This window comes from Taeniopygia guttata, chromosome 5, assembly GCF_048771995.1.
Source record: "Taeniopygia guttata chromosome 5, bTaeGut7.mat, whole genome shotgun sequence".
In the NCBI taxonomy this organism is placed as follows: domain Eukaryota; kingdom Metazoa; phylum Chordata; class Aves; order Passeriformes; family Estrildidae; genus Taeniopygia; species Taeniopygia guttata.
Window position 1 is genome coordinate 49,375,835 of NC_133030.1, and position 12,495 is coordinate 49,388,329.

A 12,495-nucleotide genomic window follows, 5' to 3' on the forward strand; every position below is an offset into this window, starting at 1 on the left:
AGCACTTAAATGACAAATTTTTAGTTATGAAGCTCTTCTAATAATTTAAGACATCATTATTTTTCAAATGTATAAAACATAGGTATTGGCCTGTGAATTCAGGTGTAAATAGACTATTTCAAATTTGTATTAACCTGTCCCTCCAATTAGAAAATAATTACTATGACATAATAGTTTCCTTTGGTCTTTTGCTTGCCTCTTCTCAGCTGAGAAGTCTCCTACCTCCTTCCCTTCCAAACTATCTCCCTCATTTTCCTTTCTCTTAGTCCCAAACCCTTCTAAAAAAGCTTCTCAATCAAGATTAGAAGAGTCCTTCCACAACTCCAGAGTGGGAGAGTGAAGAGTTGAAGGGCAGGAGGGGAGGAAACATTTTAAATTTTCATCAACCTGATAGCAAAAGACTAGACATAAAAACTGTGTCTGATCTGTCTTTTTAAGTAGGCTAATGCAAAGAGAATCTGCTCAGAAAAAACTTTGAAAGACAAATTAATAACCCTATTGATTTTCCATGACTCGAGCCATCATTTTGAATGCAATATGAAGTTGTAATGAATGAAGCTACTCAAGGCCCTGTATGGCTATGACAGGGAGCTGCTCAGAGAGCATTTTGCTCTTATGAGAGCATAACAAAGATTCCCCAAAGTCTTACATAGCCAAAACATACTCAGTTTTCAAAGCCATATACATTGTCTAGAAGGCAGGAACTGAGGTAATTGGTTTTCTTCCATACCAAGAAGGCAGGAACTGTAGCACCAGCAAGTGAAAGGCACCCTGGGGACTCTGCCTCTTCACCTGACTTCCCTCCATGTACCTCTGGTCAAGAAGGAACCACCGAGTACTATAATCAATTTTCAGTTAACTAAATACCTGTGTTCAGTCAGCTTAGCCCTGTGTTACAGTGGGCAGGGAGGGAGACTGACTGTCATCTCTACAAATAATCATCATCCCCCAAAATAAGGATTTAAGTGGCTGAAAAAGCAAGTAATAGTATTTCTCCACTTTTAATCTCACATACTACACTAGGTGCTGCCTGCAATCTTTGTTTTGGCTTTGGATGAGATCACCAGGCACTCATCACTGGTTTTCAGCGCAGTGGAGAACAGTTGCACCCACCAATATTCTCCTGAGAAACTGCAGTCCATACCACATCCAACTAGCACAAAGACCCCAGAAACCTCAGCCCTAATGGTCTTCTGGAGCTAAAAATGCCACTGTCAACAGGCAACTCCTCCACATCATTTTCATTCTTCTGTATTTTTTTTTTCCAAGGCAATTGAAAACAGTCAGAAAATGGCATGCCAAGAGGCTTCCTGTTGTATTAGCACTCTCTGCCAGACCCTACAAGAGCTCATCACAGACTCCAGAGAGCAGGGACATGGAGTCATGTAAACATGAAGACAGTTTCCTCTTTAGCTCTTTGCAGATTAGATGGTCAAGGCCTCTATAACATAGATCTGAAAAATAATTCATTCTCAAAAAGGTCATAAATGTAGTCTGGCAGATCATTCCTCCCCCTGTGGTCAAGGATCCCTTGCTGTCCGCTTCCTGGAAGACTGCTTTATGGAGCCAACAGTAAGACTGCTGCCAGGTATCATCTTGCCGTCACATTTATATTCAATAGCAGGAAAAAAAGCATAATGAATTTTGCACTGTTTGGTCTGGTTAAGATCATCAGGACTTTTTCAGTCAACTTAATCAACAATAAGGGAACGACACTAATTCCACTTGGGTGTAAGTGCCAGAAATACCACAGTGCTTATATAACACCTCACTCTACAAACAGCTTTCTTGCACAGGGACATTGTTCATTCTCTAGGTTGCCCATTAATTTTTAAGAAACCAAAACAACAACCCTATACCACACACTTTATACTAAAGTTTTCTTACTATTTATTTTTTTTATGGAATATGCTTCTCTTAATTGCTAATGATTTTCAATATCATTAGAGCAGAGACAGGCAGGAATTTGCAGATAGTTTCTGCCCTGGAGATGAAACTACATGAGAGTATACTCTGAAAACACATTTTGGCATGTCATTAAACACAGAAAGGCCTGTGCTCTGCACCACTGGGTACTGGTTATGTTTTACTACTGTGGGAGCTTCCTGCATGCCAGTGATGCGGCACAACTCAGTCTCCTGCAGAAACAAAAGCTTAAGGAAGGATATAATTCAGAGGGTAGGGTCCTTACAGGGACCCTACCCTCTATCTTCCGAAAAAAAAAGTTCGTAAGTTAGAGAGAATCTTTGAAGACACTTCTTGGGGAAAACAGTTCTCTGTACCACTACATCCTGCATATTTCTGACCTTCAAAGTAAACTTGAAGGGAAAAAAGTAATATAACAGGATTTTCAGCTAGTGACTAGAGGACAGAGTCACTCACAGTAATCTTGACGTTGCAGAAATTAGCATTCCGGGAACTGGGAAGACTAGACAGAGCTGGGCCAAACTAATTCAGTGGCTTCTGTCATGGAGGGAATCACGTAAAGTGATCTGCAAACAACCATTCCTCTTTGTGAGCACCACTAATACTCTTGAAATGACACAAGAACATTTGGTGGGAAACCAGTTCTAACTAACCATACTGATACAAAACAAAACCTTCCCAAGGTGCAAGTCCATTTTTAACTGACAAAACCACTTTTGCTGGGCTATTAGCAGCAAGTCAGCAGTATGCCAGACAGCTCTTTTCATCAAATCCCTACAAACTGCATAGTAATCAGACTGAATTTGCTGCACCAAAATCATCCCCCTGCTTGAAATGCAGAAAGAACTACTTACCTGGAACCTGTGAACCAACTCCAGTGATTGGCTGTCATTCTGGTCTGCTTCAAGGATTACATCTGTCAGTTTATGTATGATCACATCCAAAGGGCCCTGATCTTCAATGGGTTTGGTGAGGTCAAGCTGAAGAAACCAGAGAGAAACATTTTATTAACATATAGGGGATCCAAGCTCTTGTCCCTGCTACCATCCGAGGTTCTGCTGCCACACAAATGACATTTACTTTACACAGTGCCTTTGTTTTGTATGTTACCCAAATCCCTCAGAATTTACACATCACTGAATGTTAGAAAGCTTTACTCAGACACTTATTTCTCAGCAGTATAGCTCTAATTCCACGAAAAACAGCAAAGTCACCACCAGCAAGTACCCTCCATCCAAACATTTCCCTGTGCTTCTCCACCCTAAACCAGCATCTGGTTCTTCAGCTCAGTTTCCTGGTATGTTCACACAGCTTCCTGGTAAATTCACATACATGGAAAAGGAATCAGCTAACAGGATTAATGCCACTAATAAAATGAAGGTCTGCTGTGCTCTTCGCCCACTGGATTGCACAAAACAGCACTCAGGACAGAATAAAGGTAACATAAAAGCAAGTGACTCAGGATCTGTGGAAACTCATCTGCTACTGAGACAGCTATTTAGCTGGCAAGGAGGGGCGCAGCTTCCAACAGCAGACTTTGGCAGTTAGCCAGGTAGGAGACAAAGATTTGGGGTGAGATGTGCAGAAAGCCTGCTCCAGACAGCACAGGAAGGCATGAAAACAGTGTCAAGGTGTTAGAGGGCTTAGTCCCAGTACCAAAACAGGGTTCAAGAGCAGAGGAACCACCTGCACTGCAACAGGATTGAGGAATTCTCTCTTGATAAAATACCAATGCAAAGAAGCTTACTGGACCTGTATGAGATACATGCAAGGATCTTAAGACAGCTGGCCAGTATTACTGTGAGGACTTAGATTTATCAGGATATAAATCAAAAGTATGGAGATTCTAACTAAATCAGGCAAAAAAAAAAAAAAAAAAAAAAAAACTACCACAAGGGCAGTCTGTTTACAGAAGTGCCACAGAGGTGGTAGAATCTCCATTCATCCAGATTTTCAATACCTGACTGGGCAAAGCCCTAAGCAACTTAGCCTAAATTTAATGCCAAGTGTGCTTTGATGAAGATGATGTATTGCAGACCCCTAAGATGCTCATGGAACTTGATGATCCCATGAAGCTTCTTACCAGATTTAACCTTAGTCCAGTGTAAGTGCCAGAGCTGGCTCATGTTCTAGCCAACACACCAGGCTGCTCACAGCACAAAAGCTGTAAGATTCAATTCACCCAGCTGTGAGACCTACTGCATCAATGACAACTTAACCTTGTTAATGCCAAACCAGGAACATCTTTGAGAGGAAAGATGGGTGTGTGTTCACTAAAATTAGCATCTGATTTTACCTGCATGATCCTTTCTATTGCTACTTTCTTTTTTGTTCAACTCTAGTGAAGAAGGGTGTCAGAGGCACAGGAGGGAGAGGAGTACTGGACTGCTGTTCATGCTATTTTCTGCCTCCTTAGCTTGAGTTTTGTTCTACTAAAATTTCCCACCCTACAGAAATGGCCCTGCTTTCAATTAAGGAGTGAGTGCCTTAAAGAAGGTAAAGATATAAGACAGGATCAGACTAATAAAACTAAACCAGCAGAGATCTATCAGCCTTATATTAATTTGCTAGTTGCTAATCCATCTGATCCACAGAGCTGAATTACTTTTCTTGTGTAGGCACTCTTATCTGGGCCAGGCTTCCCTGAGCAGAATAACTGAATGTACCTATGGCACAAAAGCAAATTGAAAGATTGCCAATTCCTCCCTCAGAGACCACCCTTGCTTGCCCATTGCTATATGTTATGTTATGTTATATGTAACATATATGTTATATGTTACCCTACTAACAGTTATGGGTTGGGGCCCTTTGAATCCTTAAGCAGATTCCAATACAACTGGAAAACACTGTGTGTGTGTCTCTTCCAAGGACACAAACAGAGGCACTGCTCACAGGTGGGCAGCCACTCCCTACAAGCCAAGAGGACAGACTTGGTGTGGATGCTCGGGGATGGCTGGCTAAGCTGTGGCCAGGTGAGGCAGTCCACAGAAGGTCTGGCTGTCCTGACATATTTTCACTCTCACAAGTAGTGCAGCACAGAGATTAGGGGACAGCCTAAGTGTCTGCAAAACGAAGGCAAAATGAAGTGAATTGCACCTTGGCTAAAAAGCACGGAAAGAGATAATTAACTTCTTCAACCAAGTTCCAGAAAAATCAGTTGATATCCTTAAAAGAAATCTCAGATTACTATACTGCTGCTTCTGATTTTTTTCCATCTGCCTATCACATCTGGAAGGAAACAGCAAAACAAAGGGTCTATTTAACTAGGTCAGAAAGTTCACAGTTGCCAAGGTACAAAATTCTGAATTAATCCATTTTCAGGACTTGCAGTTTGAAAAGCAGTAAGAGCAAGTAAGCACTTGAGATTGGTTACCCCTCTACATTCTTCCTGAACTTTCAGCTCAATCTGCACAGAAACATTCAAAAACAAGAAAACAGTCCTCCCTTTCAGCCTTGACCCAGGAATAGAAATAAGCCTTCGAGGCAAATCCAGGCATTTCCAGCACAGTGTTTTCCACAGCATAAGACATCTGGGCAAGATAACTTCTTCACAACAGTTGTGCCAGCTAAACACAACAGGTATATTTTGAGAGCAAAACCAAATGCACATACTTTGCACACTGGAAAGCATTTTGTAAAGGCTCCCCCCTAACACTATTTTGCTTCCTCCTCACCAGTAAAGCAATGTGAGAAATGACAGCATGATAAAGCAGCTTCTCTGGAAGGAAGTCTAGTGACCACTTCTGTTGCCTAAAAAAGGACAACAGGTACATTTCAACCACAAAAACCTTCAAAATTTGATCCAGTATTTTGTGGATTGGAGGATCAAACCATTTGCAAGAATAAGTTCTCTGTGTTTAGAGCCATGCTGTAGAAAGCAAATATTCCTGGGCTGTGTGGAATTTGGAAGAGATCCACCTTCCTTTTATGCACTAAGAAAAAAAAAGTAAAAGTAGAGGAAGAAAAAGATTTGAGAAGGTAAAAAGAAGCCTTTTCAAAGTGGAGTATTAGACCCAAAAAGAAGCCAGTGAAAGAAAAGTGCAAAATTTCTGACGGCCCTCTGCTGAGACAAACACTGATTCACTGTTTGTCTTCAGCTGGAATTTGAGCCCTCCTATTTCCCTTCCCTTTCAGCATCTCTCTCTCCAAATGATCTCTGCATTTGACATGGTCACCCAAAGGTTTGTTATTGCAAAGAACCTACACCATAGCAACAGAAGTGAGAGAAAAGATTTATCAGCACCAGCTTGAAAAACTAGAGATATATCTATGATGCCTTTTCATCTCTGAGGTAGGCTTTAGCCCGCAGCCTACTCTGTTTGCCCTTCTTTATGTTAAAAATCCAATCTCAACTAAGTATTGGTTTCATGGCATTGCCATTTATCACCAAAACCCAGCAAAACTCATGTGCACGACATGGAAAAGAGTACCAACACTGTACACAATAAATATACAAAGCATATATTTGACATGGACAGGTGCACTGTCTCTGGATGAAAAACTGTCTGGATGGCCAGACCCTGCGACTGGTGGTGAATGGAGTTAAATCTAGCGGCAACTGGTCACACCTGGTGTTCACCAGGGCTCAGTACTGATGCCAGTGCTGTTCTATGTCATTATCAATGATCTGGACAAGGGCATCGAATGAACCCTCAGTCAGTTTGCAATTCAAACCAAGTTGGGCAGAGTGTTGATCTCCCGAAGGGCAGGAAGGCTCTGCAGGGGCATCTGGCCAGGCTGGATCCATGGGCCAAGACCAACTGCATGAGGCCAACAAAGGTCAGGTGTCAGGTGCTGCACCTGGGTCACTCACAACAACCCCACACAACATGACAGGCTGGGGGCAGAGTGGCTGGGAAGCTGCCTGGTGGAAAAGGACCTGGGGGTGCCATCTGACAGCAGCTGAACATGAGCCAGCCATGCCCAAGAAGGCCAATGGCAACCTGGCCTGTGTCAGCAATAGTGTGGCCAGCAGGACCTGGGCAGGGATTGTCCCCCTGTACTCAGCACTGGTGAGGCCACACCTCGAATCCTGTGTTCAGTTCTGGGCCCTCCATGACAAAGTCATTGAGGTGTTGGAACATTTCCAGAGAAGGGCAATAGATCTGGGGAAGGGTCCAGAACATGGTTCTGATGAGGAGTGGCTGAGGGGGTTTTCAGCCTGGAGAAAAGCAGGCTAAGGAGGGACCATATCCCTCTCTACACCACCTGAAAAGAAGCTGTAACCAGGTGGGAGCTGGTCTCTTCTCTCAGGTAACAAGTAAGAAGACATGGGGAAATGTCCTAAAATTGCACCAGGGAATATTTAGATTGGATATTTAGAAAAATTGCTTCACTGAAAGAAGTAGATCATTGGAACAAGTTGCCCCGGCAAGTGGTGGAATCACCATCCCTGGAGGTGTTTAAAAGATGTGTAAATGTGGCACTTGGGGATCTGGTTAATTGGTGGACTTGGCAGTGGTGGGTTAATAACTGGACTTGATTTTAAGGGTCTTTTCCAACCTAAATGATTATATGGTTCTGTATGCCTTTCCTGGTCTTTCAAATCCATATATGGAAGAAACCAACCAGTAGATAAATGCTCTTATCATAGCTGGCAGCAGCCAGCCTGCCCACCTTTTAATAGAAGGATGGGCTGAAAGTTACAAAACACTCCAAGCTTAGAGATGACAGCCTCTCCCACAGCCTTCCCTGAGAATCCACTGGAGAGCAAGTTACAGGCACACAGAGCTCTGTCTCTGCCCTCCTCTCCCCTTCCCTCTTCCTCTGTCCTCCAGAAACACAAAGCCAGCACATTATCCAAATCATTATAGAGAAGGGCAAAAAATGTTTATTTCCATTAAGCATAATTTGTTTAAAGTTTTGGGGTTGTTTTTCTCCAGAACCCTGGCAATCCATCTGTATTGCAGGGACAGGGCGACTGCCTGGCAGAGTGCCATGGCTCTCCACTGGTCCCAACTGCAATCCCACACAAATGCATTTATGGAAGCTGTGTTTAAAAATAAAACTATGTCCAAGTGGAGAAAATCTGGATTTGTTCACTCGGGGAAAAAAAAACCAAGCTAAACAACTACAAATGCTGGATTTAAGAAAAAGAAATATAATTTATAATACAGATTAAAAATAGTTGTGTATTTTTTGTTTTATTCAGTGTTTCCAGTCCATGGTATAATCAGCTGTATTTCAGAATCTGCCTGATTAGTATTTCTGACTTTGATTTTTTTTTTTAAAGCTCTTATTCCAAAATAGTTTTTGGATTAGCATTCACATGAAATGAAGTTTTAATACCAACCTGTTCTTTTATCTGAAGCAGAGAGTAATGTCCACTGCTATATCCCTGAGGATTGTGGAGTCTACATTTCTATTTATCTTCACTTTTCTCTTATTATATTTTCATTAAAAATAAGGACCCATACAGCTAATCTTCAAACATTTTGCTCCTGTTCTCCAACCCACTAACAAACTCCACTCACCAGGATGCTGCACTCAGTTCCTGCTATGTTTTCATTTGATGTGCTGCTAGGACAGGAGTGTTCTAGGACGTGCATCCTTAGAACAGGAGTGCACATCCCTTCACAGCAGCCTGTCATGCTGCAGGTAGAAAATGTTCATGAAACTTTCAGCCAAAGGAGGTAAATGAAGGCAGAAGGTAAATCAGAAATGTAAGCCTTCTCAATAGGCAGGTAGCACCAAATCATCAGCCAATAACTCAAGTGCTAGAAAACTTAATAAAATGCCACAGAAGGGAAATAATCCATTCAGCTTTCTGGTAGGGACCTGTCAATACTCTGCTACATTTCACCAATCACAGTGGTAATCTAACCACTCTTCTCCCTGTGAACTAGAGATACAACTTCAGCCTGATCTGACGTCTTTGCTCCTTACTTCCTGAGACTGACTACTTCCTGAATATACAGAATTTTCTACACAAATCTATTGTATTCTGCTATTCAAATATTCAGCTAAGACTGTATTGGTCCCAAGACATGTGGTGTTTATTTCAATCTTAATTAAGCTTCTTAAACTCCACTGCATGAAAACCTTCAGAATTTTAGCCTTCATCTTCCACTCTTGGGGCTATTTTCTACCCTGTATTTTCTTCAGATACATTTCTATCAAAAGGCTTGTAAAATAAAGCTTTTCAAATTCTTCTCCCAACCCCAGTGTTCACCTGTGCTGTGCATCAATACTGAGCAAGTCATAATGAAAAAAGTCACACTCTCCAGATGACAAAGCCAAGTCTTCACAAAGCTGAACCCTGACAGCTGATCTATTGGTGGACACTGTTCTCTCCCAAAAAGCTCAAAGAAAACATCTAAAAATATCTTAAGTGCTTTAGAGAGGGAATTGAAGCAGCAAAAAACAATACTGTCAAGTTCACTGTTTCACCCTACTGTAAAAAGTAAACAAAAATAGAAATGCTTATTCTAATTACAGGTGAGAATGTGCTTGCTTTTGAAAGAAAGTAGGAAAATTTCCTTAAAGAAATCAGGAAAACAGTTGTGCATGTCCAGCCATATTTGCAATACCTACTTGTGCACAGCAACAGAACAGAATGGCACAGAAGGCTGACTGTTCTTGGGACAAACCAGGGGAAATCCATAAGAATAAGTAAGACCAGCACATGCTTCTTTCACGAATTAAATCCTTCAGAATCAGTCCACTCCTGTCCTGCACCTTCAGGGACTACACACTCAAAAAAGCAGCTGTCAGGTCTGTGCAGCACAAAACTGACACAAATGACTCCCTGCCAAAGCATGGAAGGTAAAAAAGTATATATATCACTAAACATTTCCTCACAAGGAAAGACATTATGCTACCTGGCATTTTCAGTGGTATACAGGCTCCTGTAGTTCCTAAAATACCCATGTATTGTACCTAAGTAAGTATTTGTATATTTAGGAGATTTTTCTCCTCATCCCCCTCTGAGGAAAAAAGTTATCTGGGCTTTCATCACATCCAGATAGTGCAAAAGCACTCAGCACTTGCTGCTGCTAATGAGGCCAAAGGATACATGAACTCCCCCAGGCGCCAAACACCAGCTCTGTCCCATTGCAAAGCGCACACGGGACCTGACCATCAAAGGCGGTAAAGAAAGAACAGAAAGCACACCAAGAGGTGCTGGTTTGGCTCTCCACACCCGCCTTGCCCAGCACTGCATTAACCTGCACATCCTGTTGCAGCAGCAGCAATCTGAGAAAGGAAATCCGCTGTGGTGAGCAGACCTCCCCCTGACAACAGAGAGGGCACCGCAGCAGCACCGCTAACACCGCCACTGCACACGGGAACTCTTCCCCAGGCAGGAAGGAAACCTTGAAAATACCCTACACCTTCCTCCTGGTCGTTTTGAAATCTGAAGACTGACCCAAGTGCTTACCCCTCTACCACTGCAGGACACCAGAGGTTATCTGCTGTTGTTCTGCCCACCTTAGTTAACAGAACCACCAAAGGAGAAGGAATGCATGTCCCACACTGTGATACATCATGCAGACTCTCAGGCAAATCTCAGTGACATCCCAGGCATCAAGACATGCCTAAAGCTGAGGAGCAGCATAACATAGCCTGTGAAGCTGGGTTTCCATCTTCCCAAGTACTGAAACTTTTAGCACAAGAGAAGATTCTGGGTTTAACAGATGGTTTATTTGTTTTTTCTTGCATTCTTGTGTTTACTTTGCATTCTGCTGGGCACAAGTTGCCAGAGAGTATGTGAGAGCTGCACATTTTCAGGAGGTGCACACAGCTGCTCCCCTGGAAGCTTGGTATGATGTCTGAAACACCTGGGAAGTTCTCACTTCTAGCTGTATTCTGGAGAACATGAAGATAAAGGAAGCTCATGGGGGTTTTTACATTACAGAAACTAACACACAGATCCATTTATGGATCACTTCCCCATCTACTAAGCAAACTGACTAGTTATTGTCCATTCAAGGCTGGTCCCCAAGTAATGCAATCCCCCAGGACCTTGGTGAGCATTACCTCCCCACAGCCTCCTCTGCCCCCTCCCACAAAAGCAAAGAGTGAGCCAGCACTGCTCTTGCCTGTGCAGTAACACTGGGATAGGTTACTGCACCCCAGTTATTCAAACCTCTGCTCCCCTGATTTCCCTCCTTACTCCTCTGACCCTGCTATATAGGGTCAGTGGTACATTTCCACTCAGCATCATCCTCCTGTTAGCACTAAGTTTTGCCCCTTCTCTTTAAAATCACAAGAAATCCCATGTTTGGGCTATGGCTAAAGCTCTTCACAGAAACCATTTTCAGCCTTTCTACTTTACCCAGGAATGGAACATTGTAACTAGAACTTTGTTTTAGACTTAGAGCCCAACACACACACACATAAATTCTAGCAATTAAAGTTTAACAACTTGGTTTATATCCTGTACCATACCTTGGCAGTTGCAGAAAGTTCTTTCCAGAACTTGCCAATATGTGGGAAAGGCTGTTTCTGAGCATTATATTAAACTGAGAGCTCAAGTCCCACTAGGATTGGACTGCAGTGAGAAGGTTTTTGTAGGCAAGTGGTTAAGCAGCTCATTCTTACTCAAGGATGGTTTGAAAGACAATTGCTGATTTTCAGCAATGCAGAAGAAATAATCAATGTTACCCAAATCCAGAAAAGCCTCTTGCCAAGGGTGTCTCCTGAGGTCACCAAGGCTCCTGTGGATTAAGAAGGGCAGCAGAACAAATCCACAGATTAGCAGAGGAGAAAAGTTTAACAGAAAATGTGTGACATGGGAGGATTAGTGCCTCAAAGAATGAAAGCAAATTATAGAAAAACAAGAACACAGGAGAATGAGCATAACCTGCCTTGCTTCACTTCCTGGAACTGTCAAAAAGGCAATGCTCAGTGCACCAGATTAAAGTGCTATAGAGGAAATCACAGTACCGGAAGGTATGGGAAAATTACTACATGGTTCACAAAATCTCTGGCTTGCTTCTGGAATGGGAAAATCAGACCCAGAAACCCTTCCTCTTTTTACTTTACATGGCAGAATTGTAATGTTCTTTTGAGCGAGCTGGGTCAGTTGTAGCAAAGTTATTGAACTGACAGCTCAATCAACTCTACAAGAGAGCAGACAGCAGAAGAGGAGTGGAATGGAGACACCATCCATGGAGATCACTCCAGCTAATCTAGAATACAGAAACAGTATAGCACTACAGCCCATACAGCCCAGGTAAGCAGAGCAAGGGGCACAAGAATGGTCAACCTTTACTTCTCTAATGTTTTCAACCTTAATTATGCCACTGTACATGGAATCAAAACATCAAGACCTTACAGTACTACAAAAGGGGGTTTTTTTTGTTGTTTTTTTTGGTTTTTTTTAATAACTACTGGATACAGAGAATGTTAAGATAAAGGAAGCATATTCTGAAAGTTTCTCTTGAAGTCAAACAAACATGGACTGTCTAACTTCCTTCCTTTTGATCACAGGATTAGATAAGTAGAAAAGCTGATACATAAGAAACACCCCCCAGAAAAAGCCTGGCTACTACCCTTTATCCTAAGGGCTGACAAAGCTCAGCTCTGGACTTACACCCCACAGATCAGGCTCAGCATTTGGATAATTCT

The 12,495-nt window shown here is 42.4% G+C and overlaps 1 protein-coding gene across 5 annotated transcripts in view; it reads right to left on the bottom strand.

Moving 5' to 3' along the window:
• Nucleotides 1-12,495, bottom strand: part of ITPK1 (inositol-tetrakisphosphate 1-kinase) — a 139,456-nt gene that overhangs the window by 68,177 nt on the left and 58,784 nt on the right. For all 5 annotated transcript variants that reach the window (XM_072930357.1, XM_072930356.1, XM_072930354.1 and 2 more), the window contains exon 4: nucleotides 2,781-2,906. In XM_072930357.1, the coding sequence (XP_072786458.1) occupies nucleotides 2,781-2,906 (126 nt within the window). The remainder of the gene's footprint in view (nucleotides 1-2,780; nucleotides 2,907-12,495) is intronic.